Genomic DNA, 12,206 nt, shown 5'->3' with positions numbered 1-12,206 from the left:
CTACTGACCTAGTTTTTGACTGCACGTGACCCAGTTTCAAACCTGACCTAGATATCATCAAGATGAACATTCAGACCAACTTTCATACAGATCCCATGAAAAATATGGCCTTTAGAGAGGTCACAAGGTTTTTCTATTATTTGACCTACTGACCTAGTTTTTGACGGCACGTGACCCAGTTTCGAACTTGACCTAGATATCATCAAGGTGAACGTTCTGACCAATTTTCATGAAGATCTTGCGAAATATATGGCCTCTAGAGAGGTCACAAGGTTTTTCTATTTTTAGACCTACTGACCTAGTTTTTGACCGCACGTGACCCAGTTTCAAACTTGACCTAGATATCATCAAGGTGAACATTCTGACCAATTTTCATGAAGATCTTGTGAAATATATGGCCTCTAGAGAGGTCACAAGGTTTTTCTATTTTTAGACCTACTGACCTAGTTTTTATCGGAACGTGACCCAGTTTCGAACTGGACCTAGATATCATCAAGGTGAACATTCTGACCAACTTTCATAAGGATCCCATAAAAAATGTGACCTCTAGAGTGGTCACAAGCAAAAGTTTACGGACTGACGCACGCACGCACGCACGCACGCACGCATGCACACACGGACGGACGACGGACACCGCGCGATCACAAAAGCTCACCTTTTCACTTTGTGACAGGTGAGCTAAAAAGGTCAATAGCCCACCCGCTTAGCTCAGTAGGGACAGCGTTGGTCTATGGATCGCGGGGTTGCAAGTTCGATCCTCGGGCGGGGTGTATGTTCTCCGTGATGATTTGATAAAAGACATTGTGTCTGAATTCATTTGTCCTCCACATCTGATATTTCATGTGGGGAAGTTAGCAGCTACTTGTGGAGAACAGGCTTATACTGGTACAGAATCCAGGAACACTGGTTAGATTAACTGCCCGTCGTTACATGACAGAAATACTGTTGAAAAGCTGTGTTAAACCCCAAAACAAAAAAAAACAAGAAAGGTCAAAGTCATCTATATATAGGTCAATTTTTGCAGATCTTGCCATAACGTTTGTTGAGTTAAGTCATAATGAACTAAAATGGGTCATTTTTATGAGCTGTAGGGCTAAAAGAATGTTGTTTAATTTGGTTTTAAGTTTGATGGTGCGGGTCATAATGAGGGTCAAGGCTATCTATTATGTAGGTCAGTTTGTAGGTCTTGCAAAAACGTTCATATGAAGGTCTAGGTCAACTCTATGATATATAGGTAAGTTAATGGAGGTCTTGCCACAAGGATTATTAATTAAATCGGGTCATTAATGTTTGCTATAGGCAATGTGGTTTGATCTGACAGACATACTAACGAACAGTTCAGTTGCTAAATATGCCCGGGGGCATAACCAGGTGCACAGTCTCAAATACTATACAACAATCCTCCAATATTTCACAACTGGAAGTCAAAAACTTTTAAAGATGCTGGTGACACACACCTTTATGCCCTTTAATGCTTATTTTTGACTAGGCGTAAAAAAAAATATGGATGTTTCCGGTGACCCGACCGATCCTAATTTTAGCCCCCGACCCTAAACTTTTTTTCGGACGAAAATTTGCGGGAGTATCTGACAGTTCTATATCACATCCATCGTACATTGACGAGTTAAATTGTCAAAGAAATATTTATTTTTATAGCACTTTGGACGAGTGGACTTCGCTGTATACTCGACCGATCGGGCGAGTGGTTTTTACGTCGTAACTTTACCAAGTTCAGAAATTATATCACGAAAAAATACCTGGATTGACTGGAATTAACCTGCGAATCATAAAGATATCAAAACGTCATGCTGGTAATTTTCCATTCCACGAGCACGTGCGACCTTTCGTAATATCTAATATCGCCGTTACTTTTGTTTATCGACACGAACACAAAAAATGCGCGTAGTGCATTCATTTTTTAATATAATCACTTCAAATTTTCAACACCGCTTGAGAAGTAATACAGTTTGAATTCTATAATAATTTTAATAAGACATTGACAAAAATGTAGGCAAAATTCTATAAAAACGGCCGAATTTTCATGTAATCACTTGTAAAATTTCAAACAGCGCGATCTTAATTACTTATTTCTTTCTTAAAGTAAATAAATGATACATAATATGGTCATAAAATTCAGACTTTTGAACAGAAAGTATAAAAAACAGAATTAAAAAATCTTCAAATAATGAAAAAGCGGCAGCAGTTTAAAAACATGGAGTAAAACGTTTTTTTGGCAAACAGATTTCTGTTAGCGCGGCAGAATAGGTTACGTGACCTCGTGAATGTAAATAGAAATGTCGCTTTAGAATAACGCAGTATGATGTTGTTGCGGTTTTTAATTAAGTTTTAAATGAATCTTTTCGTACAAGAATTATTTTTGACACTACACTTTGTAAGATATTCTTCTCTAACAATAATGTAAATTCTTTGAGGGCAAACAGGTCACAGAGGTAGGATATCCGGAATAATCGTTTGACACATTTACCTCTAAGTTCATTCGTGATGTTGTACATTCGCTTTAAAAAAAAATAAAGAAGAAACTTTTTTATTGATTTCTTCTCAACAATTTAAAGAAGCGAGGCGGTACGATCAAACAGTGATGTTTCACATGGCGCGAAAACATGACGTAATGCCATGACAATCTCGGGCAACTATACCGCTTTGATCTTCACTTCAGATGCCATGATACCGACACACTTCTTTTAGCTCTTTGGAGGTTGTTAATTAATGATGAAAACAAGGCCAATTACTTAGCTTATAAACAGAATAATATCCATAATTTTTTTTTCGCTTTCACAAAGGGTGTGTGGATGATGATAATTATGTCCATATTTTGGGGACACTTTTCAAAATAATTATTTTTGGGAAATAAGTCTTGAGAAAATGAAAATAACTAAGTATTTTATGCTGTCCTAACAGTTTAGGAAAATACAGGAGGGGATAGACTTTAATTATTATTACTATCGCTGCAGTTATTTTGGAAAGCAACTGGCTGGTGTTGCTGACAAAAATACAGGAAAGAAAAATAAAAATGTCTGTTGTAAAAAGGAAGTTTAAGAAGAACAAATATGCCACCTTAAAAAGGAAATGTAGTGTACAAGAGAATCATATTTGTCTACTGAGTGTTACATTTTAAATTTACTTATAGTACATGTATAATACTCCTTTCATAAAAGTGACAATATTAAACATGTCAGTTATAAGGGCATGTGACTGTTCACTAAGGGCAAGCAGATTTTAGTGGTTAGTTGTCCTGCAGGGCAGGTGGTGTGGAAAAAAAATTACATCCCTGCCTTAAACTTGACATAAAAAATCATGAGTTTAAGGTAGGCTTGAACCAATGGTGCATCTGTTGAAATATTCTGACGGTATGTATTTAAAAATAAGATTAAAAGCCAAAGGGTATATAAAAAGCTGTGTTATTAATATTTAAAGTGTATAGCATCTACCATCTAGGATAGACATATATGTATTGATAAGACAATAGGCAAAAGCAGACAAGGGAATTCCACTAATGTAAAGATGCATATTCTAAAAAAAAAAAAAAAAAAAAAAAAAAAAAAAAAAAAAAAAAAAAAAAAAAAATCAACCTACCTACCCTATTTTTTTCTGGCATGTCACAGGAAACATACATATTTTTTTTTTGGCCCTAAGTCAAGGGCCATAAGTCTTGCTGAGTGAAATCTTAAACAAAACACCAAGTGCACAAATTATCATGCTAAATAATACTACTATGTTTCATAATCCTAGTTAAATACTTTCTGAGATACATACAACACAACATTTCTGGCCCTTTTTATGCACATTTTTTACTAAGTCAAGGTCCATAACTCTGATCTGGCTGTCTGAAATCCCCATTAAAACACCAGATGCACAACTTCACGTGTTGAATGACAATCAATAGAGGTCAGATGACTCTGGGTCAAATTCTTCTTGTGATATGAATGTAGTAAATTCGGATGGATGTACAACTCTAGTGTACCCCTAACTCCCAACAAAAATTCCATAGTCCAAACAAGAGCACTGCCTATGGGTGCCACCGCTCCTCTGCAAGTGCTGGACAATATGTAACAAAAGAGTTATAGTTCAAATTTTCTACGTACAAAAAGGACCATAATTCTGACAAAATGCAGGTTAGAGTTATGGTTCTTGAACTACATAGTCACCTATGATGAAAAACAAGTGCACAAAGTTTCAAAGCTGTAGCTCTTAGAGTTTTTGAGAAAAGGTGAAAAATTTTAACCAAGAAACTCTTGCAAGCACACAAAGGGCAATAATTCTGACAAGATGCATATCACAGTTATGGGTCTTGGCCTACATAGTCACATAATGATGATAAACAAGTGTGCAAAGTTTCAAAGCTGTAGCTTTTATAGTATTTTAACCAAAGTACAAAAAGGGCCATAATTTTATCAAAATGCATATCATAAGGTGGACCTAAACTAAAATTTTAACCAACACCGACACTAAAACTGGCGCTGACAGTCAATGGACGATGATTCCTCGTAGATTTATTTAAACATGAGGGCCACGAAGGCCCTGTATCGCTCACCTGACCTATTGACCTAAAGATCATCAAGATAGTTTCATTAAGATATGGTCATAAATGTGGCCTCTAAAGTGTTAACTAACTTAGTTTTTGACCCCATATGTCCCAGATTCGAATTTGACCTAAAGATCATCAAGATTAATATTCTGACTAAGTTTCATAAGATACAGTCATAAATGTGGCCTCTAGAGTGTTAACTAGCTTTTCCTTTGATTTGACCTGGTGACATAGTTTTTGACCCTACATGACCCAGATTCAAACAGGACTTTGAGATCATCATGAGTAACATACTGACCAAGTTTCATGAAGATACAGTTATAAATTTGGACTCTATAGTGTTAACAAGCTTTTCCTTTGATTTGACCTGGTGACCTAGTTTATGATCCTAGATGACCCAATATCAAACTCATCCAAGATTTTATTAAGGGTAACATTCTGACCAAGTTTCATTAAGATTGGGCCAAAATTGTGACCTCTAGAGTTTCCTTTGATTTGACCTGGTGACCTAGTTTTTAACCCCAGATGACCCAATATCGAACTTGTCCAAGATTTTATTGAGGGTAACATTCTGACCAAGTTTCATTAAGATTGGGCCAAAATTCTGACCTCTAGTGTTAAAAAGCTTTTCCTCTGATTTGGCCCGGTGACCTAGTTTTTGACCCCAGATGACCCAATATCAAACTCGTCCAAGATTTTATTGAAGGTAACTTTCTGACCAAGTTTCATTAAGATTGGGCCAAAATTGTGACCTCTAGAGTGTTAACAAGCTTTTCCTTTGATTTGACCTGGTGACCTAGTTTTTGACCCCAGATGACCCAATATCAAACTCGTCCAAGATTTTATTGAGGGTAACATTCTAACCAAGTTATATTAAGATTAGGCCAAAACTTTGACCTCTAGAGTGTTAACAGTCAAATTGTTGATGACGATGGACCGACGACGGATGACGGACACAGGGCCATCACAAAAGCTCACCTTGAGCACTTCCTGCTCAGGTGAGCTAAAAATCAGACAAGCTAAAAAGGGCTATAACTCCAGAAATAATAATGAGACATGAAAGGCCCGATAAGACTGCTGATGATCCATTACACAGTTCATCAGAAGAAGTCATTTAAAGGGTTTTCTATTTTAATCTCTGGCATCCCCTAAATATAGTCAAGCAGAACCATGATTTGAACAAATATTTGAGCCAGTACCTTAGAACGGTGCTTCAGAGCGAGTCTGGTGATAATCCAACAAGCAAATTCGATGAATTGGAATCCCCCACCGAAAGGGTCAGAGTTGAGGAACGGCAAAAAAATAAATTTCCAGCAAAAAGTTAAGAATGTTACCAAGAAGCAAATAATTTCATTAGTCAAAATCAAATTAAAAGAAAATGAATGGTTTGTTTGGGGGGGGGGGGGGGGGGAGGATACAACAGTTTACATGTTGATTATAAATATTGAAAGAAAATGAAAAATGAAAAAAAAAAAAAATGGGGGGGGGGGGGGACCAACGTAAGGTGGTGACCAGGTGTAGGTACACAACATCACATGTTTATAATAAATGTTCATGGAAAAGAATGAAAGAAGTTTAATGAAATTCTTCCAATTGGTTGGTTTGTTATGTACAGATCTGTGGATTTTTAAACAATTAAAGGGCAATAACTATATGGAAAATTGACCAATCGAAAAAAAACTTGAAGGGCATCGTCGCAGTATCTTGGTTCATGTCTGTTTCAAGTTTGATGAAATTCTACCTGCTAGTTACTGAGAAATGGCTGCAGACAGACATTTTTCATTAAATCAAGGGCAATAACTCGGACGGAAATTGACCTATCAAAAAAAAAACTTGACGGGCATCAGCACAGTATCTTGGTTCATGTCTATTTCAAATTTGATGAAATTCTACCTGTTAGTTACTGAGAAATGGCTGCAGACGGACATTTTTTATTAAATCAAGGGCAATAACTCTGAGGGAAATTGACCAATAAAAAAAAAAACTTGACGGGCATCATCGCAGTATGTTGGTTCATGTTTATTTCAAGTTTCATGAAATTCTACCAAGTAGTTACTGAGAAATGGCTGCGGACGGACGGATAGACGGACTGACGGATGGACAACGCCATTTCAATACCCACCTCCCGATTTCATCGGCGGAGGATAATAAAAGCTGATGAATGCAGAAAACATATAGAAATGGCATTATGTTAATGGAATAAAATTTTCAAACTTTGCCAAAAAAGGGAGGGAGTGTTAAAATCCATCATAGACCCCTGGATACGCCCTTGCAGTCCTCATTAGACAGGCAGGCAGAGTTAATCTCTGGCTTATGCAAATAATGGTCATCTCAGAAAAACGAGCAAAATAGGCAGCACTACAGTGGTTACAGTGTAAGGTAGATGGCCAGTTAATAAGACAATCTGAGTAAAGTACTTGATCTTCTAAACGAAGATCTGAGAATGACCCATTCATATTCGTCTTCTGTATATTTTGGATTTCCAATATTCAGGGTTCTCACTAGCAATTTCAAGTTGCAGTCCTGGGACTCCCAAAGCTCAAAAAGTTGCAGTCCCATCTAGACTGACGGATAGACTTTAATGTTTCCTCAAAACACAGGCCTCTATTGTACTGTCAAATTAAGTGTAGACCAACAGACGTTTTGTAATCACAATTCTTCACCCAGATATTGTTAAGATGAGACTAAATAGGTGAAAAATGCAAGCAAAAATGAATGCAAGACAAAATCGCCCTTGGACAAACTCCCCACACCCCACCCCCCTTCCCCAAACCTGCTGATCTACCTGGACGTAATCCCCCTACTTTTTAATACTTATTAAGAGCAAAGCATTAAAACATTTGGTCTAAAATACAAAAAGCTTAAGCTAGAATGTACAGTATGTCTATGATCAACGTAATGCTTCTTCAGTAACATCAGCAATTTTGCAGAAAAAATAATCACGTTAAGACCACATCGACAGCATCTTAAAATTACTCGGACATTCATAATTAAGCCTAATTATCACTTTTTCTAAATATTTCTTTAATTCTGCCTCGTAATTTTAAAGTGAGAAAACAATCGGAGTTACTTCAAACGCTTCGTTATCCGTTGTTTACAATCAATGGTTGTCACCTATGCATATGCAATCACGCCGACAATGACATGTAATTGAGTTCATCATACATAATTATGCCGCCTGTCTCGCGGTGTAGTGGAAATGGGCAACGCTGATTGGCTATACGCGGCTATCGGTGACAAGCGAGTAACTCCGCCCACATATTTTGCTCTCGAGTCAAACCTTGTTTCGGCGTTTCAGAGAACCCTGAATATTGCTATTTTTATTTTCGCAAATCTATTTTTATTTGAACCAATCAGACCACTTGTCCGAATGTCAACTTGAGAGAAAGAACTAGAAATGTGTCTATGGGACACAGATGCCCCCACTACATGAAATTAAAATGACAACTTTTTCCTAGGTCAGGGGCCATAACTCCTACAATACTGAATGAATCCGGACACGAAGCCCCAGGTGCACAACTGCACATGCTGACCAACATTCCTGTAAACTTTGGTGACTCTAGGTCAAATACTTTTGGAGCTACGCGCAACACAACATTAAAATGACCAATTTTTAACTAAGTCAGGGGCCATAACTCCTACACGACTGAATGAATCCGGTCACAAAACCCCAGGAGCACAACTGCACATGCTGACCAACATTCCTGTAAACTTTGGTGACTCTAGGTCAAATACTTTTGGAGCTACGCACGACACAACATTAAAATGACCAATTTTTAACTAAGTCAGGGGCCATAACTCTTACATGACTGAATGAATCTGGATGCGAAACCCCAGGTGCACAACTGCACACACTGACCAACATTCCTGTAAACTTTGGTGACTCTTGGTCAAATACTTTTGGAGCTATGCATGACACAACATTAAAATGACCAATTTTTACTAAGTCAGGGGCCATAACTCCTACATGACTGGATGAATCCGAACGCGAAACCCCAGGTGCACAACTACACATGCTGACCAACATTCCTGTAAAGTTCTGTGACTCTATGTCAAATACTTTTGGAGCTAGGCGCGACACAACACTAAAATGACCAGTATTTACAAAGTCAGGGGCCATAACTCCTACAATACTGAATGAATCCGGAAGCGAAACCCCAGGTGCACAACTACACATGCTGACCAACATTCCTGTGAAGTTTTGTGACTCTATATCAAATACTTTTGGAACTAGGCACGACACAACATTCTCAGAAGGATGGATGGACGGACAAGGGCAAATCTATATGCCCCCTCCGAAGTGGGGGCATAAAAGTGTACAGTCAATCTAGGGCTTGAACCCGGGACCCCTCGCTTACAGAGCAAGTGGCCTACCGACTGAGCTAACCGGCTATCTGACACATTATGACATAAGAATTATAAATATCAAAAATCAAGGCTAACTATAGATTTGCAAAATGTTGTAAGTTAAACTCTGATTGGCTAGCGAAAGGGTTGTCAGAACGAGGCAGTCATAAGCTCGTTCTCAGATCCTAAGCGTAGCGTAATAGGAGATGTACTTTAGTCAGATTGGTGAATAAGAAATCAGGTTGCCAAATATACTACACATCCTGCACAATAAAGCAGTGGACCGTCGTGAAACCACATCCCGCCAGGTCAATTAAAATGGACTATAGTAAAAGAAAACAGAAACATTTCTGCAAACAAAATTAAATAATTTCAAAGCAATCTCATAAAATGTGATTATATTATGGCTAGTCACCTTCCATATAGAAAATGTTTCACATGATTTTATTGTGTAAGTATTAGGTATAAGCTGACATTCAAATGCTTAACTTACAACTAATTTGTTGCCATCAACGCCTCCCTCACGAAAATATTTACTGCAGTCAGACAACTTGTTCTGAAAATATAAATGTTACTTAAAAAGTAATATAGTACAGAATATAAATATAACTGAATTCAGTAAAATTTCTGAATTCTGACTTGTCACATTTGTTTTGTTAGATAAAATAACCACTTGTCTGTGTTTTCATCCATCCAAGCAGGACTTGTGGGAGTTACTGCAAGCAGGACTTGTGGGTGTTACTGCAAGACAAAGATAAGATGCAATAGTGAGAATAAAAGTGAGGTACGGTGTTTCACATCAACTTTCAGAAAATAAGATCTGTCCGAGTAGAGAGCAGGTTCAACTATATCCTCTAGCCCCAGATGGTCATATAAGATGGGCAGTATTTGGTCTTATCATCTTAAAAAAAGAGGGCCAAGATAGCCCTAGGTTGCTCACCTGAAAAACACACCATAACAGTGTAAGCTTGTTTGACCAAGTGATTTCATGGAAACAAATATTCTGACCAATTATCATTAAGATTGGACCAAAAATGTGGTCTCTTAATTGTAACCAGTATTTTCTTCAATTTGACCTAGTGACCTAGTTTTTAAGCCAAGATGACCTACATTCGAACTTGTCCTTGATTTGATCAAGGCAATCATTCTGACCAAATTTCATGAACCTCAGTTGAAAAATACAGCCTCTATCACATGCAAAACATTTTTCTTTGATTTGTCCTAGCGACCTAGCTTTTGACTCCAGATGACCCATATTCAACCTTGACCTTAATTTCATCAAGGCTATCATTCTGATCAAATTTCATGAAAATCAATTGAAAAATACAGTCTCTATTGCATACACAAGGTTTTTCTTTGATTTGACCTATTGACAATTTTTTAACCCTAACCCACTTTCGAACTTGGCCTAGATTTCATTTAGGTAATCATTCTGATCAAAAGTTGAAACTGAAAGTTGAAAAAGTTGATCAGTTGAAAAATACAGCCTCTATCGCATACACAAGCTAAATGTTGACAGACAGATGACAGGCAATGGACGCTGGACATTGAGCAATCACAATAACTCACCTGAGCATTGCTCAGGTGAGCTAATAATATCATTATTTTAAACCGTGGTTAAATCTGGAAGAGTTTTCATTCCAGTTTGAGACCATAAATTTGGTGAAGATCAAGTGGTCATTTAAGCTAATTCTTTTAGCTCTGGCAGCCCCTAAACAGGGCCAAGCTGAATCATATAAAGATTGATGAGAAGTCATTTAAAGTTTTTTTTTGTTTTTTCCTAAAAGGGACCAAGCAGAACCATTTGAACAAACTTAGTAGAGGACCATACAAGGATGCTATAGACCAAGATTGGTGAAGATCATCAATAGTTTCATAAGAAGAGGTTATTTGAAGTTTTTTTTTTCTATTTCAGCACTGTTGGTCCCTCAAAGCTTAGCCGAGCTAAACCATTTGAGTAGACTAGATGGAGGACCATAGAAAGTTGCTACAGACCAAGTTTGATGAAGACCCATCAGTTCATAAGAAGAAGACATTTCACATTTTTAGCTCACCTGTCACAAAGTGACAAGGTGAGCTTTTGTGATCGCGTGGCGTCCGTCGTCCGTGCGTCCGTCCATAAACTTTTGCTTGTGACCACTCTAGAGGTCACATTTTTCATGGGATCTTTATGAAAGTTGGTCAGAATATTCATCTTGATGATATCTAGGTCAAGTTCGAAACTGGGTCACGTGGGGTCAAAAACTAGGTCAGTAGGTCTAAAAATAGAAAAACCTTGTGACCGCTCTAGAGGCCATATTTCTCAATGGATCTTCATGAAAATTGGTCAGAATGTTCATCTTGATGATATCTAGGTCAAGTTTGAAACTGGGTCACGTGGGGTCAAAAACTAGGTCAATAGATCTAAAAATAGAAAAACCTTGTGACCTCTCTAGAGGCCATATTTTTCAAGAGATCTTCATGAATATTGGTCAGAATGTTTACCTTGATGATATCTAGATCCAGTTCGAAACTGGGTCATGTGGGGTCAAAAACTAGGTCAGTAGGTCTAAAAATAGAAAAACCTTGTGACCTCTCTAGAGGCCATATTTCTCAATGGATCTTCATAGAAATTGGTCAGAATGTTCACCTTGATGATCTCTAGATCAAGTTTGAAACTGGGTCACGTGCGGTCAAAAACTAGGTCAGTAGGTCTGAAAACAGAAAAAAATTTGTGACCTCTCTAGAGGCCATATTTTTCACGGGATCTTTATGAAAATTGGTCAGAATGTTCACCTTGATGATATTTAAGTCAGGTTCGAAACTGGGTCATGTGCGGTCAATAACTAGGTCAGTAGATCTAAAAATAGAAAAACCTTGTGACCTCTTTAGAGGCGATATTTTTCAAGAGATCTTCATGAAAATTGGTCAGAATTTTCACCTTGATGATATCAAGATCAAATTCGAAACTTGGTCACGTGAGGTCAAAAACTAGGTCAGTAGGTCTAAAAATAGAAAAACTTTGTGACCTCTCTAGAGGCCATATTTCTCAATGGATCTTCATAGAAATTGGTCAGAATGTTCACCTTGATGATCTCTAGATCAAGTTTGAAACTGGGTCACGTGCGGTCAAAAACTAGGTCAGTAGGTCTGAAAACAGAAAAAAATTTGTGACCTCTCTAGAGGCCATATTTCTCAATGGATCTTCATGAAAATTAATGAGAATGTTCAGCTTGATGATATCTAGGTCGAGTTCGTAACTGGGTCATGTGCGGTCAAAAACTAGGTCAGTAGGTTGAAAAATAAAAAAACCTTGTGACCTCTCTAGAGGCCA

General features: G+C 37.6%; 1 protein-coding gene across 6 annotated transcripts in view; it reads right to left on the bottom strand.

The window, feature by feature from the left end:
* The window catches only part of LOC123546976 (lymphocyte cytosolic protein 2-like), a 212,788-nt gene that overhangs the window by 194,608 nt on the left and 5,974 nt on the right, over positions 1 to 12,206 (bottom strand). For 5 of the 6 annotated variants that reach the window (XM_045333676.2, XM_045333678.2, XM_045333681.2 and 2 more), the window contains exon 2: positions 9,387 to 9,449. The exons of the other annotated variant lie outside the window; for it this stretch is intronic. In XM_045333676.2, the coding sequence (XP_045189611.2) occupies positions 9,387 to 9,449 (63 nt within the window). The remainder of the gene's footprint in view (positions 1 to 9,386; positions 9,450 to 12,206) is intronic. 6 annotated transcript variants of the gene reach the window in all.

Source organism: Mercenaria mercenaria, chromosome 9 (genome assembly GCF_021730395.1).
Source record: "Mercenaria mercenaria strain notata chromosome 9, MADL_Memer_1, whole genome shotgun sequence".
NCBI lineage: Eukaryota > Metazoa > Mollusca > Bivalvia > Venerida > Veneridae > Mercenaria > Mercenaria mercenaria.
The sequence above is the reverse complement of the archived record's forward strand: the minus strand, read 5'-3'. Positions and strand labels throughout refer to the sequence as shown.